Below are 14,461 nucleotides of genomic sequence, written 5' to 3' on the forward strand. Positions count from 1 at the left end.
TGAACAGCTTTCTAATAAAAATATTATTGCTTGGCATTCCTTTGTCATAAGATGTGATGTGATAAAAGATTTTTTCCTTCAGTCATAATTGGGGGACACTAGTTGAGAAAGAAAGATCTATAAAAATGAAAGGCACTGTAGATATAATTGACTCAGTTGATTATGATTCTTTCATTTTAAAGATGAAGAGAATTACAGTGGAGAGTGAGGGGTTTGCCTGCAGTCATTGTCATTGTGTCATTGTCAAATCCAAGATTTAGATCCCTGATCCCCAGACGTCAAGTCCAGTTCCTTTCCTACTATTCTTTGATTCCTCCATGTACATGTTTTTAAAAGTCACAAGAAAACTCAGATAATCTAGCACTTTCAGGTGTAATTGAGATCAGTGTCAAAAACCTCCCACACCAGGTTTTAACAAAGTCCCTGTATGTGCCTAATACTGCAAAAATCTGCCTGTCTTTAATGGTGTCTAGAGACAATCTCCCACAAATGTATAACATGACTGTTTTCCCTTTCAAAACAAAATCTTGACAATCAAAATTATACACAGCCTTCTTCATTTTCCAAAGCCATACATTATAGTGTTATTTCTTTCTGTTAAAAATAAGGGAAAGGAATTCTTTAAAATGCTCCTCGGGGCGCCTGGGTGGCTCAGTTGGTTAAGCGACTGCCTTCGGCTCAGGTCATGATCCTGGAGTCCCGGGATCGAGTCCCGCATCGGGCTCCCTGCTCGGCAGGGGGTCTGCTTCTCCCTCTGACCCTCCCCCCTCTCATGTGCTCTCTCTCATTCTCTCTCTCTCTCAAATAAATAAATAAAAAATCTTTAAAAAAAAAAATAAATAAAATAAAATGCTCCTCATACCAGATAGGGGAAAATGTAATGAGGTTGAGATAGTAGGTTCAAGCTTTCAATAAGGCATAAAGAAGCTCAAATAATAGAGAATGTTTAGACCTGTGCTGAAACCCGGAAGTTCCTTTATAAAGCAAAGGGCAACTTGTAGGAGCAGGTGAGCATGGTAATAGTGGAGGCACCATTCCTCAGTACAGGCAAGACTCAAAGTCATAGCAGTGCTTGACTTTATTAACCTCTCAGCTGGGCAACCACACTAACAAAGCTGAAGGGGCTGAGCTCTTGATTTTTTTTTTTTTTTCTTTTTAACCTTTAGAGAGGTGGGGATCCTCTGAGGAGCTCTTTGAGAGGTCTAGCCACAATGGTGGGTTGCGGTGTGAATCAGAGAATAGAACACATTCCCTTCGGCCAATCATATCATTAGGGAAACATTCAACTGGTTTATTCAGGATAGAGCCTTTGAGGTCATCTGGTTGCCCAGTGACCATATTTTGGAGCGGGTGAGTAGGAAGACTTTTTGTCTGATCAGCAGGTTGAGACAAGAGGGATGGTCATCCTACTTTGTCTTTGGACCTGTCATCACTGGGCCCTATTTGGGCTGCTTCCCTCTTAGAATATTACACTACTTGATATCAAGTTGACTCACTGAAAAGCTGCAGTAATTGAGACAACTTGGACCAGACTCAAGGTTAGATGAATAGATCACATATGAAGTCACTTCATGTTTGACAAAGGCACCGAAGCAATTCGGTAAAAGAATAGTGTTTTTGCTCAGATCTTATACAAAACATTAATTCTAGATGGATTACAGATGTAAATGTGCAAAGACCCTGTTTCTAAAAAAGGTCACATTTGTGGGTATCAGGGGTTAGGGTGTGGACATATCTTTTGGGGGAGACAGTTCAACCCGCTACAGTTTCTGTGTGAACTCTGAGGCTCTTCAAAAATAGGTGCTCTTTGAGATTCTACCAAGAGGGCCATCATACTATCTTGAAGGAGAAGTGCTTGGATACGTCTATGTTCATTTCCAAGTTTTGTTTGTTGAAGTTTTTAAAAAGTAAAATACAGAGGAACGCCCTCTCTTCGCTACCCCAATTCTCTATGCTTGATCCAACAGAGACTTGCTCCCCTAACAACCCAGGCATTTACCTCCTATACTTATTCATAAACCATAACTGGGAAATAATTCTAGAAACCTTAAGCTGAATACGATGAACTTCTAACTTGTATATCCAAGCCTGAGTGTCTTTTATCCAGATATCTCTTTCCATTCGGGCAGCAAGACAGCCTCTGGGGCTTTGCCACCTTGGAGTTGGAGATTCTATCATTCAAGATTCTGATTTACTCCCTTTCTTCAAATTTTTGGTACCCAAGTGTTCTGTGTTGCAACTTTCTTCTAACTTCTTTTTCTCCACGCACTCATGCAACAACTTTTATTGCTAATTCTTCTTTGTAATCTTGCCAGTGAAGTATCTTAAACATGATGGGACTGAATTTTTAGGTCATTAGACTTAATAAACAGGTCATTACCACTATTTACTAACCTGGACTCATTAACAGAGCTCTTTGCTCTTCACCTTGACACAACATAATGAGGCTATTAATTAAAGCAAGAGACATAAGCGCCCTGGGTTTCCTTTAATGTCATCTGGGGAGATGACTAGGTCTTTGGTCATAATTCTGTTAAATGTTTCCAAGGGGATACATTTAAATCACTGTGAAGTGATATTTCCCTTCAATATAAACTTGGTTTTCTCTTCAACTGGGCTATTTTTAGGTCCCTAAAATTCCCAGTTGTAATCCACGCAGTGCCTTATTCAGCTAAGCAGTGGGGGTAGTGGTGTGTAGCAGTTAAAAGCATAGGCTGGAGTCAGACTGCCTGGGTTTAAATGCTGGCTCTGCTACTTACTGTGTACATTTTACAAGTTATTTAATCTCTCTTTGCCTTGGTTTTTTCATCTGGATAAGTGTGAGGATGAAATTAATTCACACATGTAAAATGCTTAGGACAGTATCTGGCACATAGTGAGTTTTTCATATGTATGAGAAGCTATTTTTATTCATTTAATCCTGAGAAATAGCTTTTGGCATCTACTGTGTAAGGCACAGTTTGGTACTATGCATTTTCTAGGATGGGGTTACGGGTTGAACTGTCTCCCCCCCAAATTCACATGTTGAAGTCCTAAGCCCCAGTACTTAAGAATGTGACCTTATTTGGAGATAGGATCTTTCTAGAGTTAAAGTGAGGTCGTTAGGGTGGACCCTAATGCAGTGTGACTGGTATTCTTATAAAAAGGGGGTCTTTGGATACAGAGACATGTATAGAAGGAAGACGTTGTGATGGAGAAGGGAGAAGGTAGCCATCTACAAGCCAAGGAGAGAAACCTGAAACAGATTTTCCCTCACGGCCCTCAAAAGGAACCAACCCTACCAACACCTTATTTTTGGACTTCTAGCCTCCAGAACTGTGGGAAAAGAAATTTCTGCTGTTTAAGCCACCTAGTGATGGTACTTTGTTACGGCTACCTTAGGAAGCTTAGATGGTTGTAGTAACATGGAATCACTGTCCCCAGGGGGTGTATAATCTGGTAGGAGGGATGTATTCCATAGGGCTTTGGTCACAAGCAACAGAAATTCAGCAGATCTTGCTTAAACAAATAAGAAAGCAAAAAGATGTATTTATAAATTTACAGAGGTATTGTATTAAGCCCAATGGCAGGATCGTAGCTGGCACATAAACATCAAGAGTACTCCTCACCTCTTGCCTCTGCCCCTCACTTACTGACTGTGACATTTCTCCCTCCGCCCCCTTATTTTCTGTACTTTCCCAATCCAGATGGCAAAAAACATGATCTTCAATTATACTTAGGTTTTGTGTATTAAATACAGCCCCTAGAAAGAAATTACATGAATCACTCAGCAGTTTCAAATTCTAATAACAAGAGCACCTTATTCCTCCACCCTGGGTCAGGTGCCAGCCCCATCAGCTGTGACTGAGAGAGCAGTATTTCAGTGCATGGACATGGTGCTTCTACTGTAACCCTGTAGGTGGATGAAGGGGTGGGGCCGTGACCAAAAGGGGTAGTAGTGGGCAGATGATGAAAGGACTCCATTAATAGGGATAAGTGATCACTAGCTGTGATGCTATACCACTGCATAACCTGAAGCTGGAGAAACCTAGGGAAGATGTTGTTTTGAACAGCCTTTGGCCTCGTATAGCCCTGAAGCTGGAGTTGCTTCTTCTACTTTCAAGGAAGTAGAAATTAGTAGTGATTAAAAGCATGGGTCCTTGAATCAGAGACAGGAGGGTTTCAATCTAACTTTGCCTTTTATTAATTATGTGACCTTGGGACATGGCACCATGCCTCTGCACCTCAGATTTTTCATGTTTCAGAAAGGGGAGTAAATAATATTACCAACTTCCTAAGTTTCAGGTGAGGCATAAGTGTGTACTTGACACATACAAGTACCCAATAAATGTTAGTAGTTTTTAGCATCATTAGTTTTTGATGATTCCTTTTGTGTTTTGCTTTCTCCTTCAGGCTGAATTCTCAGAGTTGAACCTAGCTGCCTATGTTACTGGGGGCTGTATGGTGGACATGCAAGTCATGAGAAATGGGACCAAGGTTGTGAGGTAAGGAGGACTGAGATACAGAAAGCCTTCATTTGAGAGGCATGTGTGGGTACCTCACAGAGCTAACCCCTCTGTCTGCTGCCTCTGACCTGACTTCCGCACCATGGGTACTCTCACATAGCGAGTGTTACTTCCAAAGAGTTTTAGGTGTTGTTGCTACAGGAATGATTAACAACACAAATAATCTAGGGAAGCAATGGTGGTGTGCTGGAATGAGCCCTGGTCTTGCAGAGAAAAGACTGGATTCCATGTCTGGCTTCATGACTCTATTTGGGTATATTATTTAGTCTCTCTTACCCTCTGATTCCCATCTGCAGCATGATGATTGTAACACACAAGTAAGAGACATGTATGTGAGAGTGCCCTGTTCATTCTAAAGTGCTGTACAAATGTAAGGGTTTATTAGAATGAGCTATGGCCTGCTTCCAGCCTATGGCGTCTAAATGTTCAAAGAATCCCCTCCCAGGACATCAAACCTAAAAGTACTGGATATACCATTTTCCAAAGAATCTGTTTGTAATGTATGCTGAGCTTGAGGGGGAGTGAGGGAATTCTTCAGAAGCCCAGAAAAGTCAAGAAAGTACAAACCCACAGAAGAGATAAAGAATTGTATTAATATATTTCTACCTATTAATACATTTCTACCTATATTTCTAATATTAATATATTAAGCAACCAGAATAATACAGACCAGGTCTCATGAGGGTTCAGATTTGGGGAAGTAGAGAAAACAGGAAGAACTTTGAGGAAGAGGTGGCATTGGTTCTAAGCCTTGTCAGTGGTGGAATATGAACATTCTATGCATCATAGGGGTAAGAAACAGTCTTTGTAAATGCAAAAGAAGAGACCATGTTTGGGTAATTATGATAATTCAACTAATTCAGCCATCATTTACTGAGAGCCTACCATGTGCCAAGAAAGACATTATGTGGCTTTCCATTTCTAATAATGATGGGCTAGATTATTTGGACCAACTTTTCCATTGAAAACAACTTAAAAAATTAAGTTTTAAATAATCATCAAAGAGTTTTAAATAATCATCAAAGAGTTGGCGAGATATTAAGGAATTACCAAGAAGAGAATGATGGGGAAAAGGAAACTCAGAAAGATGAGTGAGTACAAAAGTTACCTTTTTCCAGGGTATTTGCTAAATCTGGCAAATTTGAAAATTGGTTTTGATAGCCTAGCAGGAACAAAAGAGATAGAAATCAATGTCCAAGGCCACTCAAGGTGGGGAATGTAATGATAGGGCCTCCTCACAATAAGCTGAGACCCAAAAGGACCACATTTTCAAGGTGAATGTGAATTATAAGTACATGAGCCCTCACAAGTAATTGTAGCTTGCATTGCAGTTTGATTGGTCTTCCAGGGAACCTTAAACTTGGTTTATGGTGATCCCAAACATGCCAGAAGTAAAAGCAAATCGTATGTAGAGGAAGGTACTTTCATCCTAGGCTTCAAATAATTATTCAAATAATTCTTTTTTACAATAGCTAGCGCAGAGTCAAAGATAACCAGGCATAGACACCATGAATGAGAAGAAACAGAAACAATAGACAACAGAAAGAGACCCTGAAAAACATCAGATATTGAACTTATCAAACAGCAATTCTTAAAAAAAATACTTATTAAATTGAAAAAAATCAGGTTTGAAGATTTCTTCCAGAAAGAGAAAACAGTACAATAAAAAGTGACACAACCGATTTTTTTTAAAAAATCAAATACAACTTCTAGAAATGAAAACTACAATAACCAAAATTATTGGATGTGTTGTGTTTAGCCGCATATTACACACCATTGAAAAGGTGCTAATAAGTGAAATATAGAGCTAAAGAAATGATCCTAATGAAGCACAGAGAGAGAAAGATAGGAAATGCAAAAGAGTTTATTAGATCTTGTGAGAAAGTCTCTCATTTAAACAGAATCTCAAAAAAAGAATGGAGCAGAGGCAGTATTTTAAGAAACGATGGTTGAGAAGCTTTCAGAAGGATACCAAACCACCAAAACCAGAAGCTCAAGACATTTCAAGCAGGATCAATAAAAAGAATTATACACCAACACACAATAGTGTTGTAAGTACAGAAAGATGAAAAAAACCATCTTAAAAACATCCAGAGAGGAAAAGGCAGATTACTTTCTTGGAGTAACAGACTGACAGCTCCCAGGCAGCAGCGGTAGAACGACATCTTCGGGTTGCCAAAATAAAATAATTGCCAAGCTCTTCCATCTTCAGGGAAACATTTTTTATGAATAAAGGCAAAATAAAAACATTTACAAAGAGAATACCCTCACTAAGGAAGATTGTAAAGAACATGCTTTAGGCAAAAAGAAAATGATCCCAGAATAACATAGAGCTGCAAGAAGATGTGTACAACAAAGAAGGTGGTAAATGTTAATAAATATTGTCTTTAAATAATGATAATAACATCTTACAGATTTAAAAAATACACGAAGAATTAAAATACATGACAGGAAGATAGTACGGGCTAGGAGGAAATAGAATTAAGGTGTTCTGAGGCCCTGGTATTTTCAGGGAGGTAAGTAAATGTATTGATTAATAACAGGCTTTGAAAAGTCATAGATGCATGAGGTAATTGCCAGGGTAATTACTTAGGAAAAAAAAGAAAAGAAAAGAATGTAGTAAAACTTAAAAGCTGTAAGAGAGAGAGGGGCGCCTGAGTGGCTCAGTCGGTTAAGTGTCTGACTCTTGATTTCAGCTCAGGTCATGATCTCAGGGTCGTGGGATTGGGCCCCGCACTGGGCTCTGCACTCAGTGTGGAGTCTGCTTGTCCCTCTCCCTCTGCTCCTCCCCCACCCCACCCCCTGCACTCTCTCAAATAAACAAATAAAATATTTTTTTAAAAAGCTACAAGAGAGGGGCGCCTGGGTGGCTCAGTTGGTTAAGCGACTGCCTTCGGCTCAGGTCATGGTCCTGGAGTCCCGGGATCGAGTCCCGCATCGGGCTCCCTGCTCGGCGGGGAGTCTGCTTCTCCCTCTCCCGCTCCCCCCGCTTGTGCTCTTTCTCTCTCTCACTCTCTCTCTGAAATAAATAAATAAAATCTTTAAAAAAAAAAAAGCTACAAGAGAGGGAATAGAAGAAATAGTAAAAGAGGACATGAAAGGAGAGAAAAACCAACATAGAATGTGTATTGCAAATAAAATAAGATGGTAGATTTAAATCCAAATATATAAGCAGACTGATATTATTCTAAATGGCTTGTACAGCAGTGCTGGTTATTAAAATACTGAAAATTTTTTATACAAGTTGGTGAATAGCTTCTGCCCTCGGCCCAATGAATGTCTTCAGCTACACTTACCCCATGGATGGGCAGACCATTGGACTGCTCTTTTGTCCCCCAGTTCACCACACTTCTGTCCCCCAGCTCATATCCTTGTTCTTCCCATGGTCAGAGGATGCCCAAACATTATAGGGAAGGCACACCCTTGGAAGCAGTGGTGGAACCCCGGAGAGAAGATGCCTGGTTTCCTCTGTCCCTTCAAGGCTATAAATGCCTATGAGTCCACTGGAGTCGCCCTCTCATGGTCACTTGTGAGAACTACAACCGCTGCAAAGTATCCCATGAATTGTTAAATATTTATTATCATCAATATATATCATTAATTGCATTAAGTGTAAAAGGACTGAATGCTCTAGTTTATAGAGCATCTACATAAAAATTTTCAAAGTAGATTTTTTAAAATCCAGCTATATTCCTTTCAAGATTTTCATCTAAAACATAAGAATATAGAAAGTTTGAAAGTTAAAGGATGGAAAAAAAATTATATATATATATACACATATATATATATATTAACTGGTCAAAAGAAAGCTAGCTGATGTAGCTGTACTAATATCAGGGGAAAAAATAGACTCCAGGTGAAAAGTGTTACTAGGGCAAAGGAAGTAATTCATTATCATAAAGATAAGAAAGAGACAATAATTTTAAATTCATGAGCACCAAACAAAAATGCCTCAAACTATACTTCAGAAAATATCAAATTTATTTGTGCTTATACCCTGTTTCCCTACCTGGAAAAGGAACTGAATTGTCTTATTTTGTAATACGATTAGTTCTCAAATTTGGCTGCAGATTAGAATCACCTGGGAAATGTTTTAAAATCCTGATGGCCAGGCAATATACCAGACCAATTTCACTACAATCTCTGAAGGTACGATTTGGACATCTGTAGTTTTAACACTCCCTAGGTGATTCCAGTGCACAGCCTGATGGAGCACCTCCCCAGAGAGCTCCGCATCGGCCCTGCACCGGAGCTGCATCAGCTGGGGCTGGGTGTGCTGCCAGACACAGAGACACAGGGGAAAGTGCCATGTGATGATGAAAGCCGATTACGGTGATGGGTCTACAGGCCAAGGAATGCCAATGACTGCTGTCAATCACCCTAAGTGAGGAGACAGGCATGGAACAGATTCTCTCAGCTCTCAGAAGAAACCAATCCTGCCGACGCTTTGATTTCAGATTTTTAGCCTCCAGAACTGTGAGAGAATGCTTTTCTGTCGTTTTAAGCCGTCCAGTTTGTGGCACTCTCTTTAGGCAGCCCTAGAAAACTAATACAGTAGTGCTTTTCAGATTTTAAGTGCATATCCACCCCCTAAAGATCTTGATAAAGTGCTGATTCTCATTCATGAAGTCTTCAGGTAGGACCTCAGATTCTGAATACCTACAGGCTCCCAGATGAAGCCAATGCTGCCAGACCTGCAGCCTCTGTTTGAGCAGCAAGGGTTTGGACAAGCTCCCAGATGCTGCTGCGGCTCATAGAACACCATACCTTGAGTAGCCAGAGCTGAGGGCAGTGCCAATACGGCCAAAGCCCTGGGTTCAGAGGTCCATGGGGCTATTGAAGTTTATCCTGTCCATGCCGAGGATGGTGCTTAACGTCTCAGCTAGACAGCTCGTTTTGGCAAGCCACAAGTCACAAACCTGGGAAAATATGCACACCAATCAGCCCAACTCATGGTGTGTCCTGCAGGCAGGGAGTCAGTAAGAATCTCCCTCTACCACGTAGTGCTGTTTCAGGCTCTAACTGTGGTTTCCCAAAGTAGGAATAATGAGCAGTGCTCTTGACTTGCAGTATATGCTTTCAAAGAGACTTAGGTGTTGCATTGAAAATGCCTTTAATCACTTTCAAGTGTGCAATATGAGCAAGGCCTACATCTTCTAAAGTAGTGTTCATAGGAAGTACCTTCAGAAAAGTTTACCAGGATGGGTGGTAGAGCAGACCACAGCTGTTTTTCTCCAGCATCCATTCTTTCTTCTTTGAGGAGCAGCACTTAGATTTTCGATTTGGGTGATCCCTCCCCAACTTACAGTCTGTGTGGTGTCTAGAGCTGATGTCAGCTGGTGTCAGACTGAATCAGAATACTGCAATGGGATCTAAGCCAAGCCAATGAGAATCCATTGTGAGACTTTTACTGGAACCCTTGGGTGGGTGACACGTGTGCATTCTGCTGGGGCTCCTGAGCTGGTGGGATGGATACCTAGAGCTGCTGGTGGCCATCTCTTTTTTTTCGCTTGAGGGAAGGCTTTGCTGAGGTTGAAGCCAAGGCAAAGGAAAATACAGCCCAGGGAGAGTGAATGACCTGATGATGTTATTCAAGGCCCTGGATCCAGATTCATCTCCAAACCTTAGCCAAAAAAAAATCCCCTTTTGACTAAGCCAGCTTGAATTACACATACAAAATTCATGAATTTTTATTTATTTAACAAACACTTTATAGCATTTCCTACGTGCTAGGCACTCTTCCAAGCACTTAACATGTATTGACTGATTTCATCCTTTCAGCAGCTCTATAAGGTATGTACTATTATAATCCACATTTTCTAGATAAGAAGGCTAAAGCACCAATGAGTTGGGTAATGAAATCAAGGCCTCCAGCCGTTAAGTGGCAAAGCTAGTATTTAAACCTAGGCAGTCTGACCTCAGAGCCCATGTGGGGAACCACTGCACTGGACCACCTTTTCAACAAGGGGGAGACCACTTCATAGTCAGAGCTGCTTAAAGAAGTAGTAAGTTCCTCCTTACGAGTGATATGCAAAAGTACCACAGCCATTTGGTAGGAAAATATTGTGGGGATCCAAGCACCTGACTTTTAGTCAGTGGGAATTTACTGAAATGAAAGGACACTAATTAGTAACATGAAAACATATGAAAGTATAGAGTTCATCAATAAAGTTTAAGCGTTTGGTCCAATGCCGAATACTCTAATAATGTAATGGTGGCGTGTAAATCACTTTTAACTCTAGTATAAAGGTTAAAAGACAAAAGTATTTTGTCTTTTTTAAAAAAAGTATTATGTCTTTTAAATAACTAATTATAAAATAACTCTAGCTATAATGATTTGCTAATGAATATACAATATAAAAAATGTGAATTGTGACATCAAAAACATAAAATGTAGGAAGGGCGAAGTAAAAGAGAATCTGTATGTGATCGAAGTTAGTAGTTATTGGCTTAAAATAGACTGTTATAAGATGTTTTATGTAAGCCTCATGGTAACCATAAAGCAAAAACCTATAGTAGATACACAAAACAGAAAAATAAAGGATTCAAAGCATACGACTTCAGAAAATTATCAGATCACAAAGGAACACAGCAAGAGAAGAAGGAATAAAAGAACTACAAACCAGCCAGAAAACAACTAGCAAAATGACAATAGTAAGTCCTTGCCTATTAATAACTACTTTAAAAGTAAATGGAGGGGCGCCTGGGTGGCTCAGTCGTTGAGCGTCTGCCTTCGGCTCAGGTCATGATCCCGGGGTCCTGGGATCGAGCCCCGCGTCGGGCTCCCTGCTTCTCCCTCTCCCTCTGCCGCTCCCCCCGCCTGTGCTGTCCTGTTCTCTCTCTGTCAAATAAATAAAATCTTTAAAATATAAAAAATTTAAAAATTAAAGTAAATGGATTAAATTCTCTAATCAAAAGACAGAGAGTGGCTGAATGAATTAAAAAACAACAACAACAACAACAACAAAATAAGATCCAGCAATATGCTGCCTGCAGGAGACTTTAAAAATGCTTATTTTAAAGACACACACAGGCTGAAAGTGAAGGGATGAAAAAGGATATTCCATGCAAGTAGAAACCAACAGAGAGCAGGGTCACTATACTTATATCAGACAAAATAGACTTTAAGTCAAAAACTGTAACCAGAAACAACAAAGGACATTATGTAGTGATAAAGGGGTGAGTTCATCAAGAGGATACAGCAATTGTAATTATATCTGTGCACCCAACATCAGAGCACCTAAATATATAAAGCAAATATTAACAAGTCTGAAGGAAGAAATAAACAGCAATACAATAATAGTAGAGAACTTCAGTACCCCACTTTCAACAACAGGTACATCATTGAGACAGAACATCAGTAAGATAACATTGGACTTGAATTACAATTTGGATCAGATGGACCTAACAGACATACACGTACACAGAACGTTGCATCCAATTGCAACAAAATACACATTCTTCTCAAGTGCACCAGGAACATTCTCCAGGATATATTATATGGTAAGTTACAAAATAAGTTTTAGCAAATTTAAGAAGATTGAAATAATACCAAGTATCTTTTTAGACCACAGTTGTATGAAACTAGAAAAAAATAATAGGAGTAAAACTGAAAAAAATCTGCACAGCAAAGGAAACAACAAAATGAAAAGACAATGTTTATCTGAAAATATTTGCCAACCACCTATCTGATAAAGGGTTAATATCCAAAATATATAAGGAACCCATACAACTCAAGAGCAAAAGACCAAATATCCAAAATTTTTTAATGGCAAAGGACCTGAGTAGACATTTGTCCAAAGAAAACATACAGATGGTCAACCAGCACATGAAAAGATGCTCAACATCACTAATCAGGGAAATGCAAATCAAAACTTCAGTGCAACTACTGCACAACTAATGAATCATTGAACATTACATCAAAAGCTACTGATGTACTATATGTTGGCTAATTGAACTTAATAAAAAAATCAAAACTACAGTGAGATATCATCGTACACCTGTTAGGATGGCTATTTTAAAAAGGCAAAGGATAGCAAGTGTTGGTGAGGATGTGAGAAAAAGGGAATCCTCATGCACTATTGGTGGGAATGCAAATTGGTGCAAGCACTATGGAAAACAGTATGGAGGTTAAATCTTTCATAAAAAATTAAAAATAGAGCTATCATATGATTCAGCAATCGCACTTCTGGGTGTATATTCAAAGAAAATAAAATCACTATTTTGAAGCGGTATCTATACTCCCATGTTTATTGCAGCATTATTCACAGTAGCCAAGATGTGGAAACAGCCTACATATTTGTTAATGGATGAATGGGTAAAGAAAATGTGGTACATATACAATGGAATATTATTCAGCCTTAAAAAAAGCAGGAAACCTGCCATTTGCAACAACATGGATAAACCTGGAAGACATTATGCTAAGTGAGTTAAGCCAGACACACAAGGAAAATACGCATGATCTCACTTGTATGTGGAATCTGAAAAAGCCCAACCCATAGCAACAAAGAATAGAATCGTGGTTATTAGGGGCTGGCAGATTTGGGGGAATGGGAACGGTCAAAGGGTACACACTTACAGTTATAAGATGAGTAAGTTCTGGGGACAATGTACAGCATAATGACTGTAGTTGATAATAATGTATACTTGAGTAGATTTCTAGTGCTCTTAGCTGGGAAGGAAGGAAAATGGTTAACTATGTTCGGTGATGGACATATTAATTAACTTGGTTGTCATAATCATTTCATAATGTATACATATATCAAAACATGTTGTATACCTTAATATATGCAATTTTTATTGGTCATTAAGGCTGGGGAAAAAAGGAAGTGGCAGCACTTGGATTTGAACCGTGGTTTCTGGTTCTATGCCAGGTGTATTTCCAAGTGTCTTTAAATCCTGAGATTTTGTTCTTTTCCTCACTTTACGCCTGTCCACTCCATGGCATCTGGTTCTGTTGAGCCTACCCCAGGCTGGCATGGCATGTGTGGACTCTGAGTCTATACAGAAAGCAGCAGGCTTTCTCCAGAGATTTCTCCAGGACATTGAGTGTGATGCAAGCTCATCCAGGGTATAGGATGTGTGTGTTGCTCTCCCTTAGAATTGTGTTGCTCAGATCTGAGAATCTACCTCTCTGAGCCTTCATTTATTTATCTGTAAAAGGTAATCATATTATTTTACATAGTTTTGGTGAAAAGTTTGCTCCTTTGTTCCATAAATATTTATTAAGGGCCTGCTAGGTTGTAGGCTCTATTCCAGATATTGGGCATTGTATCAGACAGGGGCTAGGCAGAAAGCAGAGTTCACCCCCAAATGGGTTAAATAAAGATTATAATGAAGGAACCACTTATAGAGGAGCACATGTGGGACTAAGGGAACATGATGCTTCCAGAACCTAACAACAGCAGGAAGTAATTATCATCCCCAGGGATGAAGGGGCAGGAGAGGAAATAGAATTAGTAGTTTTAATCTAGTAGGGTTCACCTAGATTTGAGTGGGAGAGTCCCCCACTTGAACCAGCAGTGGTGGAGGGAACTCAGCTACCTCCAGAGTCATGGGACTGAAGCAGGGTAGGCACGAGAAAGAAACACCACCACCCTTCCCTCCCCCGCCCTCCAGGCTCCTGCTGGGGCCTCATTTTGGCCAAAGCTAAGCAGAGACCAGTAAGAAAGCCGGGTTGATGCCTTCCACGGATGCCCCACAGAATGGGGGCAGGAGGCACAAAAAGAGAATAACTCTCTTAGGAAATCGCCAGTGAACAAAGCAGAGCAAGTCTCTGTTCAAGGTCAGATTTTAGTAGTGTTTTATAAATAGCAAAGTACTGCACACAAGTTGGTTAAATCATCAGTAATTATAGCAATTAAAATGGTAGAGTCCCTTACTCTGGTTTTTGTCAAACTCCCAAACTAAGGGTGTGCTGCCAGGCAGCCCGAGGTGCTTAAGAGCAACCCAGACAT

At 39.9% G+C, this 14,461-nt stretch overlaps 1 protein-coding gene across 2 annotated transcripts in view; it reads left to right on the top strand.

Annotated features, from left to right (window-relative positions):
* SYN3 (synapsin III) overlaps positions 1-14,461 on the top strand; it is a 415,136-nt gene that overhangs the window by 45,425 nt on the left and 355,250 nt on the right. Inside the window, exons 3-4 of one of the 2 annotated variants that reach the window (XM_021687385.2) lie at positions 4,393-4,484; positions 7,173-7,175. In XM_021687385.2, the coding sequence (XP_021543060.1) occupies positions 4,393-4,484; positions 7,173-7,175 (95 nt within the window). The remainder of the gene's footprint in view (positions 1-4,392; positions 4,485-7,172; positions 7,176-14,461) is intronic. The other variant, XM_021687386.2, reaches the window with a different exon arrangement.

This window comes from Neomonachus schauinslandi, chromosome 5, assembly GCF_002201575.2.
Source record: "Neomonachus schauinslandi chromosome 5, ASM220157v2, whole genome shotgun sequence".
In the NCBI taxonomy this organism is placed as follows: Eukaryota; Metazoa; Chordata; class Mammalia; order Carnivora; family Phocidae; genus Neomonachus; species Neomonachus schauinslandi.